Source organism: Macaca mulatta, chromosome 20 (genome assembly GCF_049350105.2).
Source record: "Macaca mulatta isolate MMU2019108-1 chromosome 20, T2T-MMU8v2.0, whole genome shotgun sequence".
Classification (NCBI taxonomy): domain Eukaryota; kingdom Metazoa; phylum Chordata; class Mammalia; order Primates; family Cercopithecidae; genus Macaca; species Macaca mulatta.
In genome coordinates, this window is record NC_133425.1 from 29,872,915 (window position 1) to 29,900,841 (window position 27,927).

The 27,927-nt window shown below is 46.6% G+C and overlaps 1 protein-coding gene and 1 long non-coding RNA gene across 50 annotated transcripts in view; one reads left to right on the forward strand and one right to left on the reverse strand.

Moving 5' to 3' along the window:
• The window catches only part of TRIM72 (tripartite motif containing 72), a 70,652-nt gene that overhangs the window by 12,212 nt on the left and 30,513 nt on the right, over window positions 1-27,927 (forward strand). For 7 of the 49 annotated variants that reach the window (XM_077985971.1, XM_077985973.1, XM_077985951.1 and 4 more), the window contains one exon: window positions 322-828. The exons of 1 other annotated variant lie outside the window; for it this stretch is intronic. Coding sequence is in view for 3 of the 48 variants with exons in the window: in XM_077985978.1 (XP_077842104.1) it covers window positions 3,710-3,865 (156 nt within the window). In the remaining 45 variants the exon portion in view is untranslated. Of the gene's footprint in view, window positions 829-2,639; window positions 2,724-3,709; window positions 5,245-8,752; window positions 8,822-10,623; window positions 10,693-27,927 lie in introns of those variants that run through there. 41 more of the 49 variants (XM_077985975.1, XM_077985970.1, XM_077985958.1 and 38 more) reach the window with 18 other exon arrangements.
• Window positions 375-27,844, reverse strand: LOC144338003 (uncharacterized). Its single transcript, XR_013411709.1, has 2 exons — window positions 27,557-27,844; window positions 375-1,841 (listed from the first exon to the last, which is right to left on the reverse strand). It is a non-coding gene; the product is annotated as an uncharacterized LOC144338003 (long non-coding RNA).

Consider the following 27,927-nt stretch of genomic DNA (forward strand, 5'->3'; position numbering starts at 1 on the left):
AGTGCAGTGGTGCCATCTCGGCTCACTGTAACCTCTGCCTCCAGGGTTCAAGCAATTCTCATGCCTCAGTCTCTCAAGTAGCTGGGACTACAGACGCCTGCCACCACACCTGGCTATTTATTTTTATTTTTTATTTTTAGTAGGGGTTCACCATGTTGGCCAAGCTGATTTCGAACTTCTGACCTCAAGGATTCACCCGCCTTGGCCTGCCAAAGTGCTGGAATTACAGGCATGAGCCACTTCGCCTGGCCGAAAATGCCCATTTTTTTTTTTTTTTTAAATTTAGTTTTTGTAGAAATGGTGTCTCATTATGTTGCCCAGGCTGATCTTGAACTCTTGGCCTCAAGTGATTCTCCTGCCTTGGCCTTCCAAGTGCTGGGATTACAGGTGTGAGCCACCATGCCCTGCCAAAAATGTGCATTTCTGGCAGGTTCCCAGGTGACGCTGCTGGCCACAGGGGCTGACGCTGGGGGAAGCCCTGACCTAGTGCACATCCCACTGGGCTCTTCACTCTCAGTGTAGATCGAGGAGAGGCATAGGTCCAAAAATATGTTTCCCCTGTCAAAAACATGTAAGGTTTGCACCAGGAGTGGAAGGAAACAAATAAACATAAACCAACGCAGAGACATTTAAGGGCTGGGCACTCATGCCTGTAATCCCAACACTTTGGGAGATTGAGGCAAGAGGATCATTTGAGGCCTGGAGTTTGAGACCAGCCTGGGCAACACAGCGAGACCCTATCGCAACAAAAACCAGAAAAACAACAAAAAGAAGACATTGGAAAACTGCCAGAGCCGTTTCTAGGCAAATAAACAACCTTCGACTTAACTTGCTTTGACTCTGGGATATGTTTATCGAGCGTCTTGAACGTTGAGGAAGCCAGTTAAGAGAAAGAGCCCCATGCCAAGGTCACACTGGTCCCTGCTGCTCATGGGGAAGAGAAGGGCCCCCACTAGATGTCCCAGAACTGGCCACTCCCCACTTACTTGCTGGTTCACACCTTCTTTGGTTTTAGCGCGCAGGCATTTCTTGGGCTCTGGAGTAACCACTGAGGCCAGAGTGAGAGTCCCTCTTCCCTGGAGGGAGAGGCCTTTGGGGATCCAGACAGTCTTCTCTCCTGAGGGAAGACGCTGGCCTGGGGTCACTCATTCTCACAGGGAGGGTGTGCTGGTGGGATAGGTGGAAGGGCCTGGGGCCCGGGCAGCCCATTGCGGGGGTTTTCTCAGGAGATGGTGGGTATGGGACTAAGGGTGAAAGGGAGGTTGTGAGTTGGGTAAGAAAGGCCTGAGGATCTGGCAGGGGAAGGCGGCACACCTGGGTGTGTCTCCCAGAGGAAGGCCTGTGGAGCCCTGGCTTCAGGAGACAGAAGAGAGGATTAATGGTAGAAGCTCTTTTATGTTAGAAAATAAAACAATATAGTAAAGGGATTATTTGGTTGTAAAATTCAATACCATTAATAAAACTATTATATTCTGACTCCTTCCTCATTAAATCCGCGTGAAAAGACAAATGACTTACTGCAAGGCCTCCTAATTGCCCTCTAGCCTTCAATCTTGACTTGGTAATGTTTCTAAAAATGCAAATGTGGTCACAGACTCAGTTGCTCAAAACTGTCAACAGCTCCCTCTTGCCTGTAGGATAAAGGCCCCAGTCTTTGGCTTAGCATTTGAGCTGTTCTGCCATGTTTTTCTTGTTTGTTTGTTTTGTTTTTTGAGACGGCGTCTTGCTCTGAGCCCAGCCCAGCTTCATCTTTTATTTTATTATTATTTTTTGAGACGGAGTCTCAAAAAGACAGGCTGGAGTGCAGTGGCGTGATCTCGGCTCACTGCAACCTCTGCCTCCTGGGTTCAGGCGATTCTCCTGCCTCAGCCTCTCGAATAGCTGGGACTACAGGCGCCCGCCACCATGCCCAGCTAATTTTTATATTTTTAATAGAGACGGGGTTTCACCATGTTGGTCAGGATGGTCTCAATCTCTTGACCTCATGATCCACCCGCCTCGGCCTCCCAAAGTGCTGAGATTACAGGCGTGAACCACCGTGCCCAGCCACCATGTTTTTGTTTGTTTGTTTGTTTGTTTTGTTTGAGACAGAGTCTTGTTCTGTTGCCCAGGCTGGAGTACAGTGGTGTGATCACTGCAACCTCCGTCTTCTAGGTTCAAGGGATTCTCCTGCCTCAGCCTCCGGAGTAGCTGGGATTAAAGGCACCTGCCACCATGCCCAGCTAATTTTTGTATTTTTAGTAGAGATGGGGGTTCCACCATGTTGGCCAGGCTGGTCTCGAACTCCTGACCTCAGGTGATCCACCCATCTTGGCCTCCCAAAGTGCTAGGATTACAGGCTGGCCTTCCAGCCTCATCTGTTTTTAATTAAAAAACAATTTTTTTTTTTTGAGATAAGGTCTTGCTCTGTCGCACAGGCTAGAGTGCAATGGTGTGATCGTGGCTCACTGCAGCCTTGATCTCCTGGACTCACATGATCCTCCCACTCCAGCCTCCTGAGTAGCTAGGATGGCAGGCACCCACCACCATGCCTGACTATTTATTTTTTGTATTTTGGTAGAGATGAGGTCTCACTGTATTGTCCATGCTGGTCTCGAGCTCCTGGCCTCAAGCGATCCTCCCATCTCAGCTTCCCAAAGTGTTGGGATTACAGGTGTGAGCCACTGAGCCCAGCCCAGCTTCATCTTTTATTTTATTATTATTTTTTGAGACGGAGTCTCGCTGTGTCACCCAGGCTGGAGTGCAGTGGCGTGATCTCGGCTCACCGCAACTTCTGCCTCCCAGGTTCAAGTGATTCTCCTGCCTCAGCCTCCCGAGTAGCTGGGACTATAGGTGGGTGCCACTATGCCTGGCTGATTTTTGAATTTCTGGTAGGGATGGGGGTTTCACTATGTTGGCCAGCCTGGTTTCGAACTCCTGACCTCAGGTGATCCGCCCGCCTTGGCCTCCCAAAGTACTAAGATTACAGGTGTGAACTGCCGCGCCTGGCCCCAGCTTCATCTTAAAAAGAAAAACTCTCTGTTTTAATATCTAACAGGGCAAATATTGAAAGATAAACCCCACATAACAAAAGCCCTTTGGGATCCTAGTGTTGGGGAAAGGCTGTCCATTGACTGTCACTGAACTCTATGTCACTGCCCAGGCTAAGGACTGTGAGGGAGGGACCTGTGGTCTCCCATGTTGCTCCTCACACTGTGGACTGGGCTGTGGGCTGTGTCCAGCCTCACCTTGGACCACCACCCGTGCATGTCTACACTCTGGCCATGCTGAACTGCTGGGGTCTCTGTACCTCCTTTTTTTTTTTTTTTTTTTTTTTTTTGAGATGGAGTCTTGCTCTGTTGCCCAGGGTGGGGTGCAATGGCACGATCTCAGCTCACTGCACCCTCCGCCTCCCAGGTTCAAGTGATTCCCCTGCCTCAGACTCTCCAGTAGCTAGGGTTACAGGCACCCAGCACCACGCCAGGTTACTTTTTTCACTTTTATTTTCATTTTTAGTAGAGGCAGGGTTTTGCCATGTTGGCCAGGCTGGTCTCGAACTCCTGACCTCAAATGATCTGCCCGCCTCAGCCTCCCAAAGTGCTGGGATTACAGGCGTGAGCTGCCGGTCCTGGCCCCTGCACTTCTTTTTTAGGAATGTCGGTTCCATCCCACTTATCCTTCATGGCTCTCCTGCAACACCGCCATTTCCTGTCCTCTCTTGACCTTCTAGGCCTCCAGGAAGAATCAGTTACTCTCTTCTCTGGATCTCCCAGCAGCTTCTCCAGCATGTGTGGCCCATGGCATTGAATCGTCTACACACAGGCCATGGGTGTCTGGGGAGGGATGGTGGTATCTGAGACCCCAAAGCCTCCTTCTGAGGAAATAGGTACTCTGAGAAGCAGATGCCAAGATAGGATTAAATGGGCAGAGATTTTAGGAGGGAAGATGCCCATGTGAGGGAAGATGGGGAAGGTCATCAGACTGTGTTGCAAGGCTGCTGTTGTGTGTGGGAGGGACGGAGGGAAGGCTGTTGTGGCTTCTCCTGCGGCCAAAGCCACCATTCCAAACACTCCTGTGCTTTCCGGGACCCCTGCAGAGCTGAGTACTGTATGCTCCCTTTTGTTGGAATTATATCAGGAGACTTTCTTTCGAAGCTGCCACAGGTTGTTTCTGCATATAGTTGCCCCAGCTTGAGCTGCGTGCATGGAAGGAAATGGCCATGGCTGACTGTGTGAGGTGGGCCTTGTGGGAAACGTTGCCTAATCCAGGTGGTCCTTGTCAGGTGGGGCTGCCTGACCCAGGCAGGGTCTCCCTGGGGATGCAGGATGGTGAAATGTGAACAGAGAAGGGAGTTTCTGCAGCACATGTGTTCTAAAGCACCAGCATCCCGTCTGCGAGTCCCTCCTCTCCACGGGAATGCTGGAAACCCCCAGTAACTGACTGCCAAGACGTTTCCTGTGCTTCCTGACATCTTTAGGCAGCATAATAGCAAACTTGAACCTGCCAAGGCCATGATAAAACTGCAAGCAAGAACATTTATTGTTGCCGGGCGCAGTGGCTCATGCCTGTAATCCCAGCACTTCAGGAGGTTGAGGCAGGTGGATCACCTGAGGTCAGGAGTTCGAGACCAGTCTGGCCAACATGGTGAAACCCCGTCTCTACTAAAAATTCAAAAATTAGCCAGGCATGGTGGCACATGCCTGTAATCCCAGTTACTCAGGAGGCTGAGGTAGGAGAATCACTTGAACCCGGGGGGTGAAGGTCGTGATGAGCTGAGATCGGGCCACTGCATTTCAGTCTGGGTGACAGAGTTGTAACAGGAATTAAAAGAAATTAAAGAATGTGTGAGCAAAAACTCAGTTGTATGTAAGAAAACCCAACTCCCCCTGAGGAAGAGAAAGAGCTGGAGTCCTTTAAAAATTAACTGCCTGTTTTTCTGTGGCTGGTGAGCCTTATCTCTCCCTTTCCCCAGCATTGTGAAGACCCTGTTTCTCTAGCTGTGCAGCTGCAAGGTCACTACGCAGATAAACTCAAGTCGTAAAACATGTTTTTCCTTGAAAAGTACGAAATGATGTAATGCATGTCTCAATTGAATAACTGTCTTTGTTTCTTGCTTCTGTAATATGCTTCCCCCTGCACAGATCTCCCCCTGCCCCACAAAATGCTTAAAAGGTAATCGGACTCTTTGTTCAGGGCTCAGTCTTTTTGGATGTTAATCTGACTGGGCTGGTGCACTAAGTAATAAATCATAAGTATCCTCTTCAACCCCTCAGTCTCTCGGATTCCTAAATTATCCTGCTGCAGAATAAGACCCTGTCTCAAAGGAAAAAAAAGAAAGAAAATTTATTGAGACCTTATTATGTATCAATAGCTCTCTATTCAGAATCTCACTGATCTTCACAACCCTAGATCTCACAACAATGAGAGCCCCACTAGGTTGCCTCTTATACTGGGTTCACGCATCCCCTGGCTGCATGACAGTCTGACTACAAAGGACCCCGGTCCACAGGAGCATGACGCATCTTGGAGTATCAACTTTATGCCAAGATTCTTCTTTTTGATACTGGTGGTGGTGAGAAAGTTGTGTAATTTAACCAAAAGTAAAAATCAAGATGTCGGCCGGGCGCGGTGGCTCAAGCCTGTAATCCCAGCACTTTGGGAGGCCGAGACAGGCGGATCACGAGGTCAGGAGATCGAGACCATCCTGGCTGACACAGTGAAACCCCGTCTCTACTAAAAAATACAAAAAACTAGCCGGGCAAGGTGGCGGGCGCCTGTAGTCCCAGCTACTCGGGAGGCTGAGGCAGGAGAATGGCGTAAATCCGGGAGGCGGAGCTTGCAGTGAGCTGAGATCCGGCCACTGCACTCCAGCCTGGGCGACAGAGCGAGACTCCATCTCAAAAGAAAAAAAAAAAAAAAAAAAAATCAAGATGTCATGTTCCTGTTAAAACAAACATAGAGTACAGAATCTGCATGAATTTTCAAGCTGAAATAAGAGATGTCCACAAAGTTTTGCATTGGTGCTGGCCATTTGTATAGGCCTTCAGACCCTCAAAAATGTGAGTTCTTCAAATTATTTATTTTTGAGACAGTGTTTCACTGCATCACCCAGGCTAGAGTACAGTGGTGTGATTTCTGCAGCCTCGACCTCCCAGTTTCAGGTGATCCTCCCACCTCAGCCTCCCAAGTAGCTGGAATTACAGGCACACGCCACCATGCCGGGCTAATTTTTTGTAAGTTTAGCAGAGATGGGATTTCACCATGTTGCCCAGTCTGGTATCAAATGCCTGGGTGAAAGTGATTCACCTGCCTCAGCCTCTCAAAGTGTTGAGATTACAGGTGTGAGCCACTGTGCCCAGTCTAAAAATACTTTATTGCTAAAAATGCTAAGGATCATCTGAGCCTTCAATGAGTCATAGTATTTTTGCTGGTGGAGGGTCTTGCCTCAATGTTGATGGCTACTGACTGATGAGGATGGTGGCTGCTGAAGGTCGGGGTGGCAGTGGCAATTTCTTAAAAGAATTTCTTAGGCCAGGTACTGTGGTTCACGTCTGTAATCCCCGCACTTTGGGAGGCCAAGGTATGTGGATCACCTGAGGTCAGGAGTTCAAGACAAGCCTGGCCAACATGGCAAAACTCCATGTCTACTAAAAGTACAAAAATTAACTGGGCATGGTGGTGGGCATCTCTAATCCCAGCTACTTGGGAGGCTGAGGCAGGAGAATCACTTGAAACCAGGAGGCGGAGGTTGCACTGAGCTGAGATCATGCCATTGCACTCCAGCCTGGGTGACAGAATGAGACTCTATCTCAAATAAATAAATAAATAAATAAATAAATAAATAAATAAATAATTTATTAAAAGAAGACAACAAGGAGGCTGGGCACGGAGGCTCATGCCTATAATCCCAGCACACTGGGAGGCCGAGGCAGATGGATCATCTAAGCTCAGGAGTTCGAGACCAGCCTGGCCAACACGGTGAAACTCCGTCTCTACTAAAGATACAAAAATGAGCTGGGCATGGTGACTGGTGCCTCTAATCCTGGCTACTCAGGAGGCTGAGGGAAAATAATTGCTTGAACCCAGGAGGTGGTTCAGTGAGCCGAGACTGCACCATTGCATGCCAGCCTGGGTGACAAGAACAAAAGTCCGTCTCAAAAAAAAAAAAAAAAAAAAAAGAATTGAAAGGCAAAATGACTCCTAGATCCATGGGCTGCAGAATAGATGTTGTGTTATTAGTCCATTCTCACACTACTGTGAAGACATACTTGAGACTGGGTAATTTATAAAGAGAAGAGATTTAATAGTGGACTGTACAGGCTTCTGCTTCTGGGAAGGCCTCAGGAAACTTACAATCATGGTGGAACGTGAAGGGGAAGCAGGCACATCTTCACATGGCTGGCGGGAGGTGGGAGAGGTGCTACACATTTTTAAACAAGGGGGATGATGCTAAACCATTAGAAACTGCCCCCATGATCCAATCACCTCCCACCAGGCCCCTCCTCCAACACTGAGGGTCACAACCTGACATGAGATTTGGGTGGGAACACAGAGCCAAACCATATCAGCAGGCATTAAAACAACATTCATCTCTTGGTACATCTCCATCAGAGCTCTTGGATAACCAGGTGCCTTGTCAATTAGCAGTAATATTTTGAAAGGAATCTTTTTGACCAGATGTGGTGGCTTGCATCTGTAATCTCAGCACTTCAGGAGGCTGAGGAGGGAGGATCACTTGAGCCCAGGAGTTTGAGAGCAGCCTGGGTAACATAGCAAGACCCTGTCTCTACAAAAATAAAAAAAAATTAGTCAGGCATGGTGGCACAAACCTGTAGTTCCAGTTACTCGGGAAGCTGAAGCAGGAGGATTGCTTGAGCCTAGGAGGTTGAGGCTTCAGTGAGCTATGATCATGCCACTGCACTCTGCCTGGGCAATGGAGAAAGAAAGAAAGAAAAAAGAAAGAAATTTCCTTTTGAACAGTAGTTCTCAACAGTGGGCTTAAAATATTCAGTCAACTATGTTATAAACAGATATGTTGTCATCCAGGCTTTGTTGTTCCATTTATAAAGACAGGCATAGTACATTTAGCATAATTCTTAAGGGGTCTAGGATTTTTGGAATGGTAAATGAGCATTAGCTACAACTTAAAAGTCACCAGCAGCATGAGTCCCTAACAAGAGAGTCAGCCTGCCCTTTAAAGCTTTGAAGCCAGGCATTGACTTCTCTCTAGCTATGAAAGTCCTAGATGGCATCTTCTTCCAATAGAAGGCTGTTTTGTCTACATGGGAAATCTGTTGTAACGTGTATCCACCTTCATCAATGATCTTAGCTAGATTTTCTGAATAACTTGCAAGTTATCCAGAAAAGGTTTTTAATTGACTTTGCCTAGATCCATCAGAGGAATTACTATCTATGGCAGCTATAGCCTTATGAAATGCATTTCTTTCTTTCTTTCTTTCTTTCTTTCTTTCTTTCTTTCTTTCTTTCTTTCTTTCTTTCTTTCTTTCTTTCTTTCTTTCTTTCTTTCTTTCTTTCTTTCTTTCTTTCTTTCTTTCTATCTTTCTTTCTTTCTTTCTTTCGAGACAGAGTCTTGCTCTGTCACCCAGACTGGAGTGCAGTGGTGTGATCTCAGCTCACTGCAACGTTGACTTCTCAGGTTCAAGCAATTCTCCTGCCCCAGTCTCCCAAGTTGCTGGGATTACAGGCGTCCACCACCACGCTTGGCTAATTTTTTGTATTTTTAATAGAGATGGGGTTTCACCATGTTGGCCAGGTTGATCTTGAAATCCTTACCTCAGGTGATCCACCCACCTCGGCCTCCCAAAGTGCTGGGATTACAGGCGTGAGCCACCACGCCCGGCCATGAAATGTATTTCTGAAATAATAAGACTTGAAAGTTGAAATTACTCCTTGGTCCATGGACTGCAGAATGGATGTTGTGTTTGCAGGCGTGGAAGCAACACTAATCTCCGTGAACATCTCCATCAGAGATTTCTTGGGTAACCAGGTGGATTGTTAATGAGCAGCAAACTTTGGAAATAAATCTATTTTTCTGAGCAGTAGGTCTCCAGAGTGGGCTTAAAACACTCAGTCTTTGGCCGGGCGTGGTGGCTCACTCCTGTAATCCCAGCACTTTGGGAGGCCGAGGCGGGTGGATCACCTGAGGTCAGGAGTTCGAGACCAACCTGGCCAACATGTTGAAACCCCATCTCTATTAAAAATACAAAAAAAAATTAGCCAAGTGTAGTGGTGGGCGCCTGTAATTCCAGCTACTTGGGAGGCTGAGGCAGGAGGATCACTTGTATATGGGAGGCAGAGGTTGCAATGAACCAAGATTGCGCCACTGTACTCCAGCGTGGAACAGAGCGAGATTCCATCTCAAAAAACAAACAAACAAAAAATCCACTTAGTCAACCATGCTGTAAACAGACGTGCTGTCTCCCCAGCTTTGCTCCATTTCTAGAGCACAGAAGGGTGGATTTAGCATCATTCTTCAGGGCCCTGGGATTTTCTGGATGGTAAATGAGCAATGACTACAACTTGAAGTCCTACCAGCGGCATTAGCCTCTAACAAGAGAGTCAGCCTGTCCTTTGAAGCTTTGAAGCCAGGCATTGACTTCTCTGAAAGTCCTAGATGGCATCTTCTTCCATCGAAGGCCGTCTCATCTACATTAAAAACCTGTTGTTGAATGTAGCCACCTTCATCAGAGATCTTCTGGAGAACTTGTTGTGCCTTCTCCATCTGTACTTGCTGCTTCACTTTGTACTTTTATGTGGTGGAGATTGCTTCTTTCCTTAAACCTCATGAATCCTGCTGACTTCCACCTCTGCTGACTTCCAGCTTTTCTTCTGTAGCTTCCTCACCTCTCTCAGCCTTCATAGAACTGAAGAGCATTCGGACCTTGCTCTGGATTAGGCTTATGGCTTAAGGGAATGTTGTAGCTGGTTTGATCTATCCAGAGCACTCAAAACTTCCTTCATAATAGCAGTTAGGCTGTTTCACTTTCTTATTATTCATGTTCACTAGAGTAACACCTTTTTTTTTTTTTTTTTTGAGACAAGATTTCATTCTGTTGTCCAGGCTGGAGTGTAGTGGTGCGATCATGGCTCATTGCAGCCTGGACATCCTGGGCTCAAATGATCCTCCCACCTCAGCCACCTGAGTACTGGACTGCAGGTGTGCACCACCATGCCAGCTAATTTTTAAATTTTTAATACATTTTTTAGAGACAGGGTCTCGCTATGTTGTTTAGGCTGGTCTCAAACTCCTGGACTCAAGTGATACTCCCACCTTGGCCTCCCAAAGTACTGAAATTATTGGCTGAGCCAAGCCTTGGAGTAGCACTTTAAACTTCCTTCAATAACTTTTCCTTTGCATTCACAATTTGGCTAACTGGTGCAAAAGGCCTAGCCTTCAGTCTATCTGTCAGCCTTTTTTTTTTTTTTTTTTTGAGACGGAGTCTCGCTCTGTCACCCAGGCTGGAGTGCAGTGGTACGATCTTGGCTCACTGCAACCTCCGCCTCCTGGGTTCAAGCGATACTCCTGCCTCAGCCTCCTGAGTAGCTGGGATTACAGGCACCCACCACCACATCCTGCTAATTTTTATATTTTTAGTAAAGACAGGGTTTCACCATGTTGGCCAGGATGGTCTTAAACTTCTGACCTCAGGTGATCCACCCGACTTGGCCTCCCAAAGTGCTGGGATTACAGGCGTGAGCCACCACGCCCAGCCTCTATCTCAGCTTTTGACACACCTTCCTCACTAAGCTTAATAATTTGTAGCCTTTGATTTAACATGACTCTTCCTTTCACTTGAACACTTAGAGGACATTGTAGAGTTACTCATTGTACTAATTTCAATATTAAGAGAATAAAGAGGCACAAGGATTGGGAGAGAGAACAGGAACCACCGATTAGTGGAGCAGTCAGAACACACACACTTATCCATTATGTTCGCCATCTTTTATGGTTGAGGTTTGGTACCCCAAAACAATTAAAATAGTAACTTCAAAGATCACTGATCACAGATCACCATCACAGACAGAAGAATGATGAAAAGCTTGAAATATCGTGAGAATTAGCAAAATCTGACAAAGAGAAGTACAGTGAGCATGTGCTGTTGAAAAAATGGCACCGATAGATTCGCTTGACGGAGGGTTGCCACAGACCTTCAATTTGTAGAAAATGCAGTATCTTTGAAAAGCAATAAAGTGAACTGTAATAAAACAAGGCACATCTGTACTTAATCATATCTTACAGATAAGGGAAAGGTTTCCTTTGACCCCACACCCAATGCTGATTATTTCTTTTTCTTCCTCATCAGAAGTAATATTGTCAGTTTAGTGAGTAGCTTTTTTTTTTTTTTTTTTTTTTGAGACAGTCTTGCTCTGTCATCCAGGCTGGAGTGCAGTGGTATAATCTCAGCTCACTGCAACCTCTGCCTCCCAGGTTCAAGTGATTCTCCTGCCTCAGCCTGCTGAGTAGCTGGGATTATAGGCACGTGCCACCACACTTGGCTCATTTTTGTACTTTTAGTATAGACGGAATTTCGCCATGTTGGCCAGACTAGTCTCGAACTCCTGACCTCAGGTGATCCGCCCACCTCGACTTGCCAAAGTGCTGGGATTACAGGTGTGAGCCACCACACCCTGCCGTGAGTAGTTTTCCAAGGCTTCCTGTATATAGATATATCCCACAGAAAATATATAATTTTTTTTTTGTACAAATGATGTCATACTCTGCATAAGTATCACATGCTATCCCAGATTGCAACATGCTTTTTCATTCAGCTGTGCAGTCAGGAGAGCCCTGCATGTTAGTACACAGAGTGTATCTTGTCCTTTTATTTTTATTTTTTAAAAATAACAGCTTTATTGAGATATAATTCTTTTTTTTAATTATACTTTAAGTTGGGGTACATGTGCAGAATGTGCAGGTTTGTTACATAGGTATACATGTGCCATGGTGGTTTGCTGCACCCATCAACCCGTCATTTACATTAGGTATGTTTCCTAATGCTATCCCTCCCCTATGCCCCACACCCCACAACAGGCCCTGGTGTGTGATGTTCCCCTCCCTGTGTCCGTGTGTTCTCATTGTTCAACTCCCACTCATAAGTGAGAACATGCAGTGTTTGATTTTCTGTTTTTGTGTTTGCTGAGAATGATGGTTTCCAGCTTCATCCATGTCCCTGCAAAGGATATGAACTTATTTTATTTTTATTTTAAAAATTTAATTAAAAAAATTTTTTTGGCCAGGCACGATGAGTCATGCCTGTAATCTCAGCACTTTGGGAGGCCGAGGCAGGCGGATCACCCGAGGTCAGGAGGTCGAGACCAGCCTAGTCAACATGGTGAAACCCCATCTCTACTAAAAGTACAACAATTACCTGGGCGTGGTGGTGTGCACCTGTAATCCCAGCTCCTCAGGAGGCTGAGGCAGGAGAATCACTTGAACCAGGAGGCAGAAGCTGCAGTGAGCAGAGATTGTGTCACTGCACTCCAGCCTGGGTGACAGAGCAAGACTCCATCTCAAAAAAAAATTAGCCAGGCATGGTGGTTCATGCCTGTAGTCCCAGCTACTTGGGAGGCTGAGGTGGGAGGATAGCTTTGTACTTTGAGAGTCTCATTTTCAGATATGAAGAAAAGCCCAGCATGGTTCCAAAGTTAATATCACATCCAATTTAAAGAGACCTGGTGGAGCACGGTGGCTCACGCCTGCAATCCCAGCACTTTGGGAGGCCGAGATGGGAAGAGCATTTGAGCCCAGGGGTTTGTGACCAGTCATAGTGAGACCCCCATCTCACCAGGAAAAAAAAAAAAATAGCTGGATGTGGTGGTGCATGCCTGGGATCCCAGCTACTCAGGAGGCTGAGGCAGGAGGATTGCTTGAGTCCAGTAGTTGGAGGCTGCAGTGAGCTATGATCGTGCCACTACATGCCAGCCTGGGCAACAGAAGGAGACCCAGTATTAAAAAAAAAAAGTAAATAAAAAAAAAGTGGCTGGGCGCGGTGGCTCAAGCCTGTAATCCCAGCACTTTGGGAGGCCGAGACGGGCGGATCACGAGGTCCGGAGATCAAGACCATCCTGGCTAACACGGTGAAACCCCGTCTCTACTAAAAAAATACAAAAAACTAGCCAGGCGAGGTGGTGGGCGCCTGTAGTCCCAGTTACTCGGGAGGCTGAGGCAGGAGAATGGCGTAAACCCGGGAGGCGGAGCTTGCAGTGAGCTGAGATTCGGCCACTGCACTCTAGCCTGGGCGACAGAGCGAGACTCCGTCTCAAAAAAAAAAAAAAAAAGTGACCTAAAGTGGTGAAGGAACCCTCCCTACTCCTCTCTGCTGGCTCCTTCAAGGTCAAGGTTAATCAGAGGAAAAGGGTGACATATGATTGGTGTGTCTACGATCTGTGACACCTGTCATGTGCTCTCCTGGGAGGTGCTGGCTTCTTCTGAGGTGGTGTAGGCAGATGCTTTCTGGCTGGCCTCTTATGAAAACCCCTCAGTCCTTCCTCCCCACCCCTGCCCCAGGGGGTTCCACTCTCGGCAGCCTCTCACTGCCCATCCCTTTGCCAAGGTAGGCAGGTGTTTAGGGCAGGGGCTGCCACAACACTAGAGCCTGCTCATTTTGTTGGCATTCACTAGGCCTAGGGGTCTCATTTTTCTCACCTATCCAAAAGGACATACCCTCCTCTCTCTCCCTGTCTGGCCCCTTTGGGCTGCTCTGGACCTTCTCTTCCTTCTTCCGGAATCCTCTGGGTTGGATGACAGCACTGGTGGGTGCCACACTCAGGGGCCTGCATTGGGTTCTCCTAAGAACCTCTTGCCAGCCTTCATCTGAGCCTTCCAGTTCCTGCAGCCCAGGAGAGCTGCCTCCAGTCTCCACAAGGGCTTCTTCTTCTTTTAATTGTTGTTGTTGTTGTATTATTTGTTTGTTTTTGAGACAAGGTCTTTGTCACTCAGGCTGGAGTTCAGAGGCGCAATCGCAGCTCACTGCAGCCTCGAACTCCTGGGCTCAAGCGGTCCTCCCGCCTCAGCCTTCCAAGTAGCTGGGATTATAGGTGTGTGCCACCACGCCTGGCTAATTTTCACTTTTAAATTTTAGTAGAAATGGGGTCTCAGTATGTTGCCCAGGCTGGTCAGGGCTTCTTTTGAAGCAACGTCCTCACTTGCTTTGAGGTGTGGGGCACCTCCGTGGGAGTAGGTGAGGAACCACCACAGTTTTCTGTTTCATTGAGGTGGGTGAGGAGGGTGGAAATTAGCAGGATGGACCTGTTCTCTCACTAGGAATCCTAAAGGGTGTGTCTGCGACTCGCTTTAGAATGTAGGGCTTTGTATTAATCAGTTTTGTCCTCAGCTTTGGCGCTGTAAACAAAAGTTCCATGAATTTGCACTCCATACAGCACTGTATGAGAATATAGTTTCTCCAAATCTTCTCCAGCAATCTTTTTTTAAATTTTTTTTTTGAGACAGAATCTCATTCTGTTGCCCAGGCTGCCAGGCTGGAGTGCAGTGGCGCAATCTTGGTCGCAATCTTGCAACCTCCGACTCCTGGGTTGGGATTTCAGCTGTGCACAATCACGCCTGGGTAGTTTTTGTAGTTTTAGTAGAGATGGGGTTTCACCATGTTGGCTGCGCTGGAGCACTCAATATTATCAAGCTCAAATTCTTATTTCTTTTTGCCAACATGATGGGAAATAAATAAATGGTATTACATGGCTTTTTAAAATTTTAATTTATATTTTTATCATTGTATGTATTTATTGACTAGTTATAATTCATCTTCTAAAAATGATCTGCTCCTATGCCTTGCCTTTTTTTTTTTTTTTTTGAGATGGAGTCTCGCTCTGTCGCCCAGGCTGGAGTGCAGTGGCACGATCTCAGCTCACCGCAACCTCTGCCTCCTGGGATCAAACGATTCTCCTACCTCAGCCTCTTGAGTAGCTGGGACTACAGGCGCATGCCACCACACCCGGCTTTTTGTATTTTTAGTAGAGAAGGAGTTTCACTATGTTGGCCAAGCTGGTTACGAATTCCTGACCTCAAGTGACCCACTTGCCTCGGCCTCCCTAAGTGCTGGGATTGCAGTCGTGAGCCACTGTGCGCCCGGCTGCTTATTTTCCTTCATGAGTTACTGTGCTTCTTTATATATCTGCATACTTTTTTTTTCTGCTACATACATGTGTTTTCTCCTAATCGGACAGCTTGTCCCTTAACTCTGTTTATGGAGGTCTTCCCCTTGTGGTACAGAGGAAATGTTTGGACAGCTTTGGCTTCAGTGGCATCTGCACAAGGCATTTTTTGTGCCTTCACAGTGCCTGAGTGATGGCAACACACACTTCTCTTGGCAGTGCAAGCTCCTTCCAGCAGGGTGGGACCTGGGTCCTGAGCATGGGCTCTTGGGGTCAACATCCCTGCTGCTCTACCTGGTAGGAAAATCTCTTGTCCCTAAAAGATTTATTTTATTTGTTTTTTTTGAAATGGAGTCTCGCTCTGTCACCCAGGCTGGAGTACAGTGGTGCAATCTTGCTCACTGCAACCTCCGCCTCTTGGGTTCAAGCGATTCTCCTGTCTCAGCCTCCCAAGTAGCTGGGATTACAGGCTCACGCCACCACTCCTGGCTATTTTTGTATTTTTAGTAGAGATGGGGTTTCACGCATGTTGGCCAGGCTGGTCTTGAACTGCTGACCTCAGGTGATCTGCCTGCCTCGGCCTCCCAAACTGCTGGGATTATAGGCGTGAGCCATCATGCCCAGCCTCAGTCCCTAAAAGATTTCTAACTGGAGCTTGAAACCTGAACTGTAACTCGAAACATACAAATTCAGATGCAATCACATGGGTTGCACGTTCAGATTTTACAAAGTACTTTTATATCCTTGATCTTAATTGACCGTCTTAGGGAATGAAGGGAGGATTGGAATCAGGTCTCCAGTTTATTGGAGAAAACAGTCTCTCAGCAGTTCCCAGCGGCAACAGTAATGGTGTTGGGCCAGGAGCCTGATCTGTCTCTCAATCTTGGCTTCTCTTCCCCATGCGGTTATTAGTTAATCCCCATCTTGAAAGAAGTCTGAAGCATTTGCCAGGGGGTGCGGATGGGGGTAGAATGTGACTCTAAGATCCTCACAAGGGAGGCTTGTATTAGTAAAGCTGAAAGTCGTCATGGCCAATCTAAACTGCTGCTACCGTTTTTCTGGCTTTTGTCCCAGAGTTGAGACAGAGCAGATAATTTAGCAAGGCTGGGGTGGAGCTGGGTGTTTCAGGAAAGGACTCAAGAGCTAGGAAATGCTCACTGTTCAGTTGCCCAGGGCCTGGACGAATGGGTAGAAATGACTTTCGCTGTGCGAATGAACGCTTTTCCTTCTCCCTTAAACCATCATGCAACTTCGCGAATCAAATAGTGTGAGATCTAATATCAAAGAGTTTTTTAATGAAATAGGCAATACTCAGACAACAATCACATCAAACGATAAATCCACTATGGTTGCAATTATGAGAAACAAATTCTCTGAAAGAAAAAAAGACAAGCGAGGCCGGGTGTGATGGCTCATGCCTGTAATCCCAGAACTTTGGGAGGCTGAGGAGGGAGGAATGCTTGAGGCCAGGAGTTTGAGACCAGCTGGGCAACACAGTGAGGCCCTGTTTCTACGAGAAATAAAAAAAAATTAAGCAGGCATAGTGGTGTGTGCCTGTAATCCCAGCTACTTGGGAGTCTGAGGCATGAGAATCATTTGAGCCCAGGAGGTGGAGGTTGCAGTGAGCCGAGATCGCGCCACAGCACTCCAGCTTGGGTGACAGAGCGAGACTCTGCCTCGGAAAAAAAAAAGAAGAAAGAAAGAGAGAAAAGGAAGAAAAGAAAGAAAGAAAGAGAAAGAAAGGAAGAAAGAAAGAAAGAAAGATTTGTGTTTGGGCCCGTCACTGTGGCTTATGCCTGTAATCCCAGCACTCTCAGAGGCTGAGGCACTTAAGCCCAGGAGTTCAAGACTAGCCTGAGCAACCTAGTGAGACCCACCTCTACTAAAAAGTAAAAGAAGGAAAGAGAGAAAGAAAGAAAGAAAGAAAATCAGCTCTGTGAGGGAAGGGACCTTGTGTGTTTTGCTTATTTGTAGGTCCCTGATGCCTGGTACATACTTGTTTCTCTCTCTCTTTCTATGTATATACACACATACACATTATATATACATACACATTTTATATATATAGATATATATACACACACACATTTTCTCTCTCTCTATATCTATACATATAGAGATATACATATATGGAGAGAGAGAGAGAAAGAGAGATAGGGCAAGCTGGGCGTGGTGGCTCATGCCTGTAATCCCAGCATTTTGGGAGGCCGAGGTGGGCAGATCACTTGAGGTCAGGAGTTCAAGACCAGCTTGGCCAACATGGTGAAATCCTGTCTCTACTAAAAATACAAAAATTAGTCAGGCATGGTGACAGGCGCCTGTAATCCCAGCTACTTGGGAGACTGAGGCAGGAGAATCGCTTGAACCTGGTGGGCAGCGGTGCAGTGAGCTGAGACCTCGCCATTGCACTCCAGCCTGGGCAACAAGAGTGAAATTCCATCTCAAGAAGAGAGGAAAAAAAAAAAAAAAAAAAAAAGACAGAGAGATACTTTTTTTTTCTTTAAAGAGACAGGGTCTTACCCTGTTACCAGAGTGCAGTGCAGTAGTGCGATCGTAGCTCAGGAGGCATTGACCTCCTGGGCGCAAGAGATCCTCTTGCCTCAGCCTCTCAAGTTTATCTGGAGTTTATATATTTTAATGAGTAAATGAATAAGTGAGGAATTTATTGCTTCAATTGTAAGAGTCCAGCAGGAAGTCCAACAAATTGTAGTTGTAGATACCAGGGAAGCGAAACACATTAGGCAAGGGAGCCTCACTCCTCACTGGGAAAAGGGGAAGTGAGGAGAAGCTTCAGAGCAGCAAAGAGGAACCTGACAACAGTTCAGTTCAGCCTTGCGGGAATCCAGTGATATGAGACAAAATCACTCGGTCTTTAACCATGCGGCTGACCTTCTGATTACCCTGCCCTGAAGTTGCGATCTCTATTATTTGTAGCTCAAAGCATCCCAACAGACATAGTCTCTGTTGTAAATACCCTCGACCCTCCAAGTAGCTGGCACTACAGGCATGACATACATCTATTAATGCTACCTTATTAGCTGTGTCGTTCAGATCAACCAGTTAATTTGCATGTCTATTGGTGTATAATCACATAACTTTTTTTTTTTTTTTTGGGACAGGGTCTCGCTCTGCTGCCCAGGCTGGAGTGCAGTGGCATAACTGCAGCCTCGACCTCCTGGGCTCAAGTGATCCCCCTGCCTTAGCCTCCTGAGTAGCTGAAAGTACAGGTGTGTACCACCCTAGACAACTAAAAATGCTTAATGGTTTTTGTGGAATGTATTTTAGTGTTTAAAAAGCTATATTCTCTTCTCTTCCTCCGTTTTTTTTTTTTTTTTTGAGACGGAGTTCAGCTCTTGTTGCCCAGGCTGGAGTGCAATGGCACGATCTCAGCTCACCACAACCTCCACCTCCCAGGTTCAAGCTATTCTCCCGCCTCAGCCTCAGCCTCCTGAGTAGCTGGGATTACAGGCATGTGCCACTATGCCGGGCTAAAAAGTATTTTTAGTAGAGATGGGGTTTCTCCATGTTGGTCAGGCTGGTCTCGAACTCCCGATCTCAGGTGATCTGCTCGCCTCGGCCTCCCAAAGCGCTGGGATTACAGGCGTGAGACACCGCGCCGGCCTTTTTTTTTTTTTTTTTTTTTTTTTTTTTAAAGACAGAGTCTTGTTTTGTTGCCCCGGCTGGAGTGCAGTGGTATGAATTTTAAATTTTTTTGTAGAGATGAGGTCTTGCTATATTGCTGGTCTTGAACTCCTAGCTTCAAGTGATCCTCCCACCTCAGCCCCACAAAGTGCTGGGATTATAGACATGAGCCACTGCACCCAGCCTGGTTACATAACTTCCATGTGCTTCAGTTTCTTCATCTGCAAAATGGGGCTAGAATACCTTCTTCATAGGATTTCTATGAAGAGTCAGTGAGTGAACACATGCTAATCACTTAGAACCATGTCTAGCCCAGAGTAAATTCTCAATCAGTGTCAGTTTTTGTTATGTATTATTATTATTACTGTAAAATACAGTATGTCATTATACTATGTATTGACTATTTGTTCTACATTTTCAATTTTCAAGAATTAGGCACTTTTAGTTATATTTTCAGTATTTTCTGATTTTACCTTAATCTATCATTTCTGATTTTACCTTAATCAGGGATGTGGTATGTATCATTTCTGCCTTTCTGTGGCATGAAACTGGAATGGTATTTGTGAAATGTGTTTTAGTGCTTAAAAAGCTATGTTTTATTCTTTTTTTTTTTTTGAGACAGAGTGTCGCTCTTTGCCCAGGCTGGAGTGCAGTGGTGCAATCTCGGCTCACTGAAACCTCTGCCTCCCAAGCTCAAGCCATTCTAGTGCCTCAGCCTCCCAAGTAGCTGGGATTACTTACAGGCATGTGCCACCACGCCTGGCTAACTTTTGTATTTTTAGTGGAGACGGGGTTTCGCCGTGTTGAGCTGGTCTCAAACTCCTAGCCTCAAGTGATCCATCCGCCTTGACCTCCCAAAGTGCTGGGATTACAGGCGTGAGCCACCGCACACAGCCTATTCATCTTTTTTTTTTTTTAAAGACAGGATCTTGCTCTGTTGCCCAGGCTGGAGTGCAGGAGTGCAGTACATCATAGCTCACTGCAGCCTTGAACTCCTGGGCTCAAGCCATCCTCCTGCCCTCGACCCTCTAAGTAGCTGGCACTACAGGCATGACATACATCTATTAATGCTACCTTATTAACTGTGTCGTTCAGATCAACCAGTTAATTTGCATATCTATAACTACATCTGAATTTGTGCTCTCTCTCTTTTTTTTTTTTTGAGACTGAGTCTTGCTTTGTTCACCAGGCTGGAGTGCAGTGACGTGATCTCAGTTCACTGCAACCTCTGCCTCCTGGGTTCAAGCGATTCTCCCGCCTCAGCCTCCCAAGTAGCTAGGACTATAGATGCATGCCACCACACCCAGCTAATTTTTGTATTTTTAGTAGAGACAGGGTTTCACCACGTTGGCCAGGCTGGTCCTGACCACAAGTGATCTGCCCACCATGGCCTCCCAAAGTGCTAAGATTATAGGCGTGAGTCACCGCACCCAGCCTGTCCTCTCTTTTCTACTTTCTAAATCTTTGCAATATCTACTTCTCCTTTCTGTGTTTGAATTGGGTATTTATTATTCCAACCTCTTCTCAAATTCCTGTTTGTTTTTAGGCTTAGTGCCTTACCTCTGAGATCTTCCCACTCTACCCTCTAAATCATTTTCATCATCAAGATTCTGGAAAAAGATATTCAACCCGTGGCTCTGCTAGCCCCCTGGTGAGCCCCGTATCAAGCCACACTTCCCCTTGTTCTGTCTGTGAGCAGGAAGTGCCTGAAACCGGATGTTCTTTCTAGACATGGTCAAGATTCAGCCTCCTCACCTTTCCCTGTCCCTTTGGACAACATTGCTTTTCTTTCTTTTTTCTTTTTTCTTTTTTTTAAAGACAGGGTCTTGCTCTGTCACCCAGGCTGGAGTGCAGTGGTGTGATCATAGCTCACTGCAGCCTTGATCTTCCAGAGTGTGGGTGATCCTCCTGTCAGGCCTCTGAGCCCAAGCTAAGCCATCATATCCCCTGTGACCTGCACGTATACATCCAGATGGACTGAAGCAAGTGAAGAATCACAGAAGAAGTGAAAATGGCCAGTTTCTGCCTTAATTGATGACATTCCACCATTGTGATTTGTTCCTGCCCCATCTTAACTGAGTGATTAACCTTGTGAAATTCCTTCTCCTGGCTCAGAAGCTCCCCCACTGAGCACCTTGTGACCCTCACACCTGCCTGCAAGAGAAAAACCCCCTTTGACTGTAATTTTCCACTACCCACCCAAATCCTATGAAACGGCCCCACCCCTATCTCCCTTCACTGACTCTCTTTTCAGACTCAGCCCAGACTCAGCCCGCCTGCACCCAGGTGAAATAAACAGCTTTATTGCTCACACAAAGCCTGTTTGGTGGTCTCTTCACACGGATGCCCGTGACATTTGGTGCTGTGACTCGGATCAGGGGACCTCCCTTGGGAGATCAATACCCCGTCCTCCTGCTCTTTGCTCCATCAGAAAGATCCACCTACGACCTCGGGTCCTCAGACCAACCAGCCCAAGGAACATCTCACCAATTATAAATCAGGTAAGTGGCCACTTTTTACTCTCTTCTCCAACCTCTCTCACTATCCCTCAATCTCTTTCTCCTTTCTATCTTGGCACCACCCTTCAATCTCTCCCTTCTTTTAATTTCACTTTCTTTCCTTTTCTGGTAGAGACAGAGGAGATGTGTTTTATCCATGAACCCAAGACTCCGGCGCCGGTCACGGACTCCGGAAGACAGTCTTCCCTTGGTGTTTAATCACTGTGGGGACGCCTGCTTGATTATTCACCCACGTTTCAGAGGTGTCTGATCACTGTGGGGATGCCTGCCTTGATCCTTCACCCTTAGCGGCAAGCACCACTTACCTGGGGGGCAAGCACCCCCCACGCTTTCTCTTCATGTCTCCACCCTTTATTTTTTCTGGGCTTGCCTCCTTCACTATGGGCAACCTTCCACCCTCCATTTCTCCCTCTTCTCCTTTAGCCTGTGTTCTCAAAAACCTAAAACCTCTTCAACTCACACCTGACCTAAAATCTAAACACCTTATTTTCTTCTGCAACACCACTTGGTCCTAATACAAACTTGATAATGGCTCTAAATGGCCAGAAAAGGGCACTTTTGATTTCTCCATCCTACAAGACCTAGATAATGGTTGTCGAAAAATGGGCAAATGGTCTGAGGTGCATTACATCCAGGCATTTTTCACACTTTGTTCCCTCCCTAGTCTCTGTTTGCAATGCAATTCCTCCCAAGTCCTCCTTCTTCTCCTCCCGCCTGTCCCCAGTCCCAACCCCAAGCGTCACTGAGTCTTTACAATCTTCATTTTCTACAGACCCATCTGACCTCTCCCCTGCTCCCCAGGCTGCTCCTCGCCAGGCTGAGCCAGGTCCCAATTCTTCCTCAGCCTCCGCTCCTCCACCTTATAATCCTTCTATCACCTCCCCTCCTCACACCCAGTCCGGCTTACAGTTTCATTCCGTGACTAGCTCTTCCCCATCTACCCAACAATTTCCTCTTAGAGAGGTGGCTGGAGCTGAAGGCATAGTCAGGGTACATGTTCCTCTTTCTCTATCAGACCTCTCTCAGATAAGTCAGTGTTTAGGCTCTTTCTCATCAGACCCCACTAAATATATACAGGAATTCCGATATCTAACTCTGTCCTACAATTTAACCTGGAGTGATTTAAATGTCATGCTGACTTCTACCGTCTCCCCAGATGAACGGGAAAAAGTTTTTTCTCTGGCCCAATCTCATGCTGACAACCGCCGGCTCCACGAGCCAGACCTCCAGGAAGGCATTAGAGCAGTTCCCCAAGAGGCTCCCCAATGGAACTATCAGGCAGATTCCCCAGGTATAGCTAGGCAAGATTACATGATTTCCTGCCTAGTTGAAGGGCTTAAAAAGGCAGCTTACAAAACTGTTAATTATGACAAACTTAAAGAAACTATCCAAGGTAAAGACAAAAACCTAGCCCAGTTCATGGCCCATTTGGCAACAACCCTTAGACGCTTTACAGCCCTAGACCCTGAAGGGTCAGAAGGCCGTCTTATTCTCAGCATGCATTTTATTACCCAGTCCACTCCCAACATTAAATAAAGCTCCAAAAATTAAATTCCAGCCCTCAAACCCCACAACAGGACTTAACCTCGCCTTCAAGGTGTACAATAATACAGTAGAGGCAACCTAGTAGCAACATATTTCTGAGTTGCAATTGCTTGCCTCCACTGTGAGAGAAACCCCAGCCACATCTCCAGCACACAAGAACTTCAAAATGCCTAAGCCACAGCAGTCAGGCATTCCTTCAGGACTTCCTCCCCCAGGATCTTACTTCGAGTGCCAGAAATCTGGCCACTGGGCCAAGGAATGCCCGCAGCCTGGGATTCCTCCTAAGCCATGTCCCATCTGTGTGGGACCCCACTGGAAATCGGACTGTCCAACTCACCCGGCTGCCACTCCCAGAGCCACTGGAACTCTGGCCCAAGACTTTCTGACTAAATCCTTTCCAGATATTCTCGGCTTAGCGGCTGAAGACTGACGCTGCCCGATTGCCTTGGAAGCCTCCTGGACCATCACAGACGCTTTCGGTAACTCTTACGGTAGAGGCAAGTCCATCCCCTTCTTAATCAACACAGAGGCTAGCAACTCCACATTACCTTCCTTTCAAAGGCCTGTTTCCTTTGTCTCCATAACTGTTGTGGGTATTGATGGCCAGGCTTCTAAACTCCCCAACTCTGGTGCCAACTTGGACAATATTCTTTTATGCACTGCTTTTTAGTTATCCCCACCTGCCCAGTTCCCTGATTAGGTCTAGGCATTTTAACTAAATTATCTGCTTCCCTGACTATTCCTATGCTACAGCCACACCTCATTGCCACCCTTTTCCCCAGTTCAAAGCCTCCTTGGCATCCTTCCCTTGTATCTCCCCACCATAGTCCAAAAGTACGGGACACCTCTACTCCCTCCTTGGCAACAGATCATGCATCCCTTACCATCCCATTAAATCCTAATCACCCTTACCCTGCTCCTCAATGCCAATATCCCATCCCACAGCATGCTTTAAAAGGATTAAAGCCTGTTATCACTCACTTGTTACAGCATGGCCTTTTAAAGGCTATAAACTCTCCTTGCAATTCTCCCGTTGTACCTGTCCAAAAACTGGACAAGTATTACAAGTTAGTTCAGGATCTGCACCTTATCAACCAAATTATTTTGCTTATCCATCCCATGGTGCCAAACCCATATACTCTCCTATCCTCGATACCTCCCTCCACAACCCCTCCACAACCCATTATTCTGTTCTGGATCTCAGACTTGCTTCCTTTACTATTCCTTTGCACTCTTCATCCAAGCCTGTCTTCGCTTTCACTTGGACTGATCCTGACACCCATCAGGCTCAGGAAATTACCTGGGCTATACTGCTGCAAGGCTTCATGGACAGCCTTCATTACTTCAGTCAAGCCCAAATTTCTTCCTTATTCTATATGTATCTTGGCATAATTCTTCATAAAAACACACGAACTCTCCCTGCTGATCATGTCTGGCTAATCTCCCAAACCCCAACTCCTTCTACAAAACAACAACTCCTTTCCTTCCTGAGCATGGTTAGCTACTCTGCCTTTGGATACCTAGTTTTACCATCCTGACTAAACCATTATATAAACTCACAAAAGAAACCTAGCTGACCCCCATAAATCCTAAATCCTTTCCCCACTCCCCTTTCCATTCCTTAAAAAACAGCCCTAAAGCTGCTCCCACACTAGCTCTCCCTAACTCGTCTCAACCCTTTTTCATTACACACGTCAAAATTCTTACACAAGAGCTGAACTGTGCCCTGTAGCCTTTCTGTCCAAACAACTTGACCTTCCTGTTTTAGGCTGGCCATCAAGTCTCCATGCAGTGGCTGCTGCTGCTTTAATGCTTTTAGAGACCCTCAAAATCACCAGCTATACTCAACTCACTCTCTACAGTTCTCATAACTTCCAAAATCTATTTTCTTCCTCACATCTGATGCATATACTTTCTGCTCCCTGGCTCTTTCAGCTGTAATCACTCTTTGTTAAGTCTCCAACAATTACCATTGTTCCTGGCCCGGACTTCAATCCAGCCTTCCACATTATTCCTGATACCAAACCTGACCCCCCAAGACTGTATCTCTCTGACCCACCTAACATTCACTCCATTTCCCCATATTTCCTTCTTTTCTGTTCCTCACCCTGATCATACTCGGTTTATTGATGGCAGTTCCACCAGGTCTAATCGTCACTCACCAGCAAAGGCAGGCTATGCTATAGTATCTTCCACATCTATCATTGAGGCTACCACTCTGCCCCTCTCCACTACCTCTTAGCAAGCCGAACTCATTGCCTTAACTCGAGCCCTCACTCTTGCAAAGGGACTATGTGTCAATATTTATACTGACTCTAAATATGCCTTTCATATCCTGCACCACCATGCTGTTATATGGGCTGAAAGAGGTTTCTTCACTACGCAAGGGTTCTCCATCGTTAATGCCCCTTTAATAAAAACTCTTCTCAGGGACGCTTTACTTCCAAAGGAAGCTGGAGTCATTCACTGCAAGGGCCATCAAAAGGCATCAGGTCCTACTGCTTAGGGCAATGCTTATGCTGATAAGGTAGCTAAAGAAGCAGCTAGCTTCCAATTTCTGTCCCTCATGGCCAGTTTTTCTCCTTCTCATTGGTCACTCTTACCTACTCCCCCACTAAAACGCCCACCTATCAATCTCTTCCTACACAAGGCAAATGTTTCTTATATCAAGGAAAATATCTCCTTCCAGCCTCACAGGCCCATTCTATTCTGTAGTCATTTCATAACCTCTTCCATGTAGATTACAAGCCACTAGCCTGCCTCTTAGAACCTCTCATTTCCTTTCCATTGTGGAACTCTATCCTCAAGAAAAATCACTTCTCAGTGTTCCATCTGCTATTCTACTACTCCTCAGGGATTGTTCAGGCCCCCTCCCTTCCTTACACATCAAGCTCAGGGATTTGCCCCTGCCCAGGACTGGCAAATTGACTTTAGTCACTTGCCCCAAGTCAGGAAACTAAAATATCTCTTGGTCTGGGTAGACACTTTCACTGGATGGGTAGAGGCCTTTCCCACAGGGTCTGAGAAAGCCACCACAGTCATTTCTTCCCTTCTGTCAGACATAATTCCTCGGTTTGGCCTTCCCACCTCTATACAGTTCTATAACGGACCAGCCTTTACTAGTCAAATCTCCCAAACAGTTTCTCAGGCTCTTGGTATTCAGTGGAACCTTCATACCCTTTACCATCCTCAATCTTCAGGAAATGTAGAATGGACTAATGGTCTTTTAAAGACACACCTCACCAAGATCAGCCTCCAACTTAAAAAGGAGTGGACAGTACTTTTACCTCTTGCCCTTCTCATAATTAGAGCCTGTCCTCGAGATGCTACAGGGTACAGTCCATTTGAACTTTTATACGGACACACTTTCTTGCTCTGCCCCAACCTTGTCCTAGACACCAGCCCTCTAGGTGACTATCTTCCAGTCCTCCAGCAAGCTAGACAGGAAATTCACCAGGCTGCTAATCTTCTCTTGCCTACTGCAGATTCCGAGCCATATGAAGACCCCTTAGCTGGACGATCAGTTTTTGTTAAGAACCTGACCCCTCAGACTCTACAACCTCGAAGGACCGGACCCTACTTAGTCATCTATAGTACCCCAACTACCATCCACCTGCAGGATCCTCCCGACTGCGTTCGCCGTTCCAGAATGAAGCTGTGTGCATTGGACAGCCAGCCTAATCTCTCTTCTTCCTCCTGGAAGTCGCAAGTACTCTCCCCTACTTCCCTTAAACTCACTCGCATTTCTGAAGAACGGTAATAACCCTCATGAGTCTAATACATCCCTTCATTCTATTAAGTCTATTCATGCTTACCCTACTTTTTGCAACAGGGCTTTACCCACTACTTGAACTGTGCCCCAAAAACTCGTCATCTCTACTAACTTCTGTCTAGTCATACTCCTATTCACCATTCTCAACTACTCGTAAATGCCCTGCTCTTGTTTACACTGCCGGTTTACATTGTTTCTCCAAGCCCTCAAGCTGATATCTCCTGGTGCTATCCCCAAACCGCCACTCTTAACTCCGTCTTAGAGTGGACAGACGATCTTTGCTGGCAGGGCACCCTCCAATACTTTCACCCTGATGAAGTTCTATTCTTTACTTTTATACTCACTCTTTTTCTCATTCCCATTTTTATGCCACCCTCTACCTCTCCCCAGCTATCTCCACCACACTATCGATCTTACTCACCCTCTCCGAGCCGTTTCTAATCCCTCCTTAGTGAACAATTGCTGGCTTCGCATTTCCCTTTCTTCCTGCACCTACACAGCTGTCCCGCCTTACATACAGACTGGGCAACATCTCCTGTCTCCCTACACCTCCAAACTTCTTTTAATAGCCCTCACCTTTACCCTCCTGAAGAACTTCTTTACTTTCTAGACAGGTCCATCAAGACCTCTCCAGACATTTCACATCAGCAAGCTGCTGCCCTCCTCTGCACTTACTTAAAAAACCTTTCTCCTTACATCAACTCTACTCCCCCCACATTTGGACCCCGCACAACACAAACTACTATTCCTGTGGCCGCTCCTTTATGTATCTCTAGGCAAAGACCCACTGAAATTCCCTTGGGTAACCTTTCACCTTCTCGATGTTCCTTCACTCTTCATCTCCAAAGCCCAACTACACACGCCACTGAAATAATTGGAGCCTTCCAGCTCTGTATTACAGATAAGCCCTCTATCAATACAGGCAAACTTAAAAACATTAGCAGTAATTATTGCTTAGGAAGACACTTACCCTGTATTTCACTCCATCCTTGGCTACCTTCCCCTTGCTCATCAGACTCTCCTCCCAGGCCCTCTTCTTGTTTATTTATACCCAGAGCCATAAATAACAGTGAAAGGTTGCTCGTAGACACTCAGCGTTTTCTCCTACACCATGAAAATCGAACCTCCTCCTTTACGCAGTTACCCCATCAGTCCCCATTACAGGCTCTGATGTCTGCCGCCCTGGCTGGATCCCTAGGAGTCTGGGAACAAGACACCTCTTTTAGTACTCTTTCTCATCTTTTTACTTTGCATTTCCAGTTTTGCCTCACGTAAGGTCTTTTCTTCCTCTGCGGATCCTCTGCCTACATGTGTCTACCTGCTAATTGGACAGGCACAGGC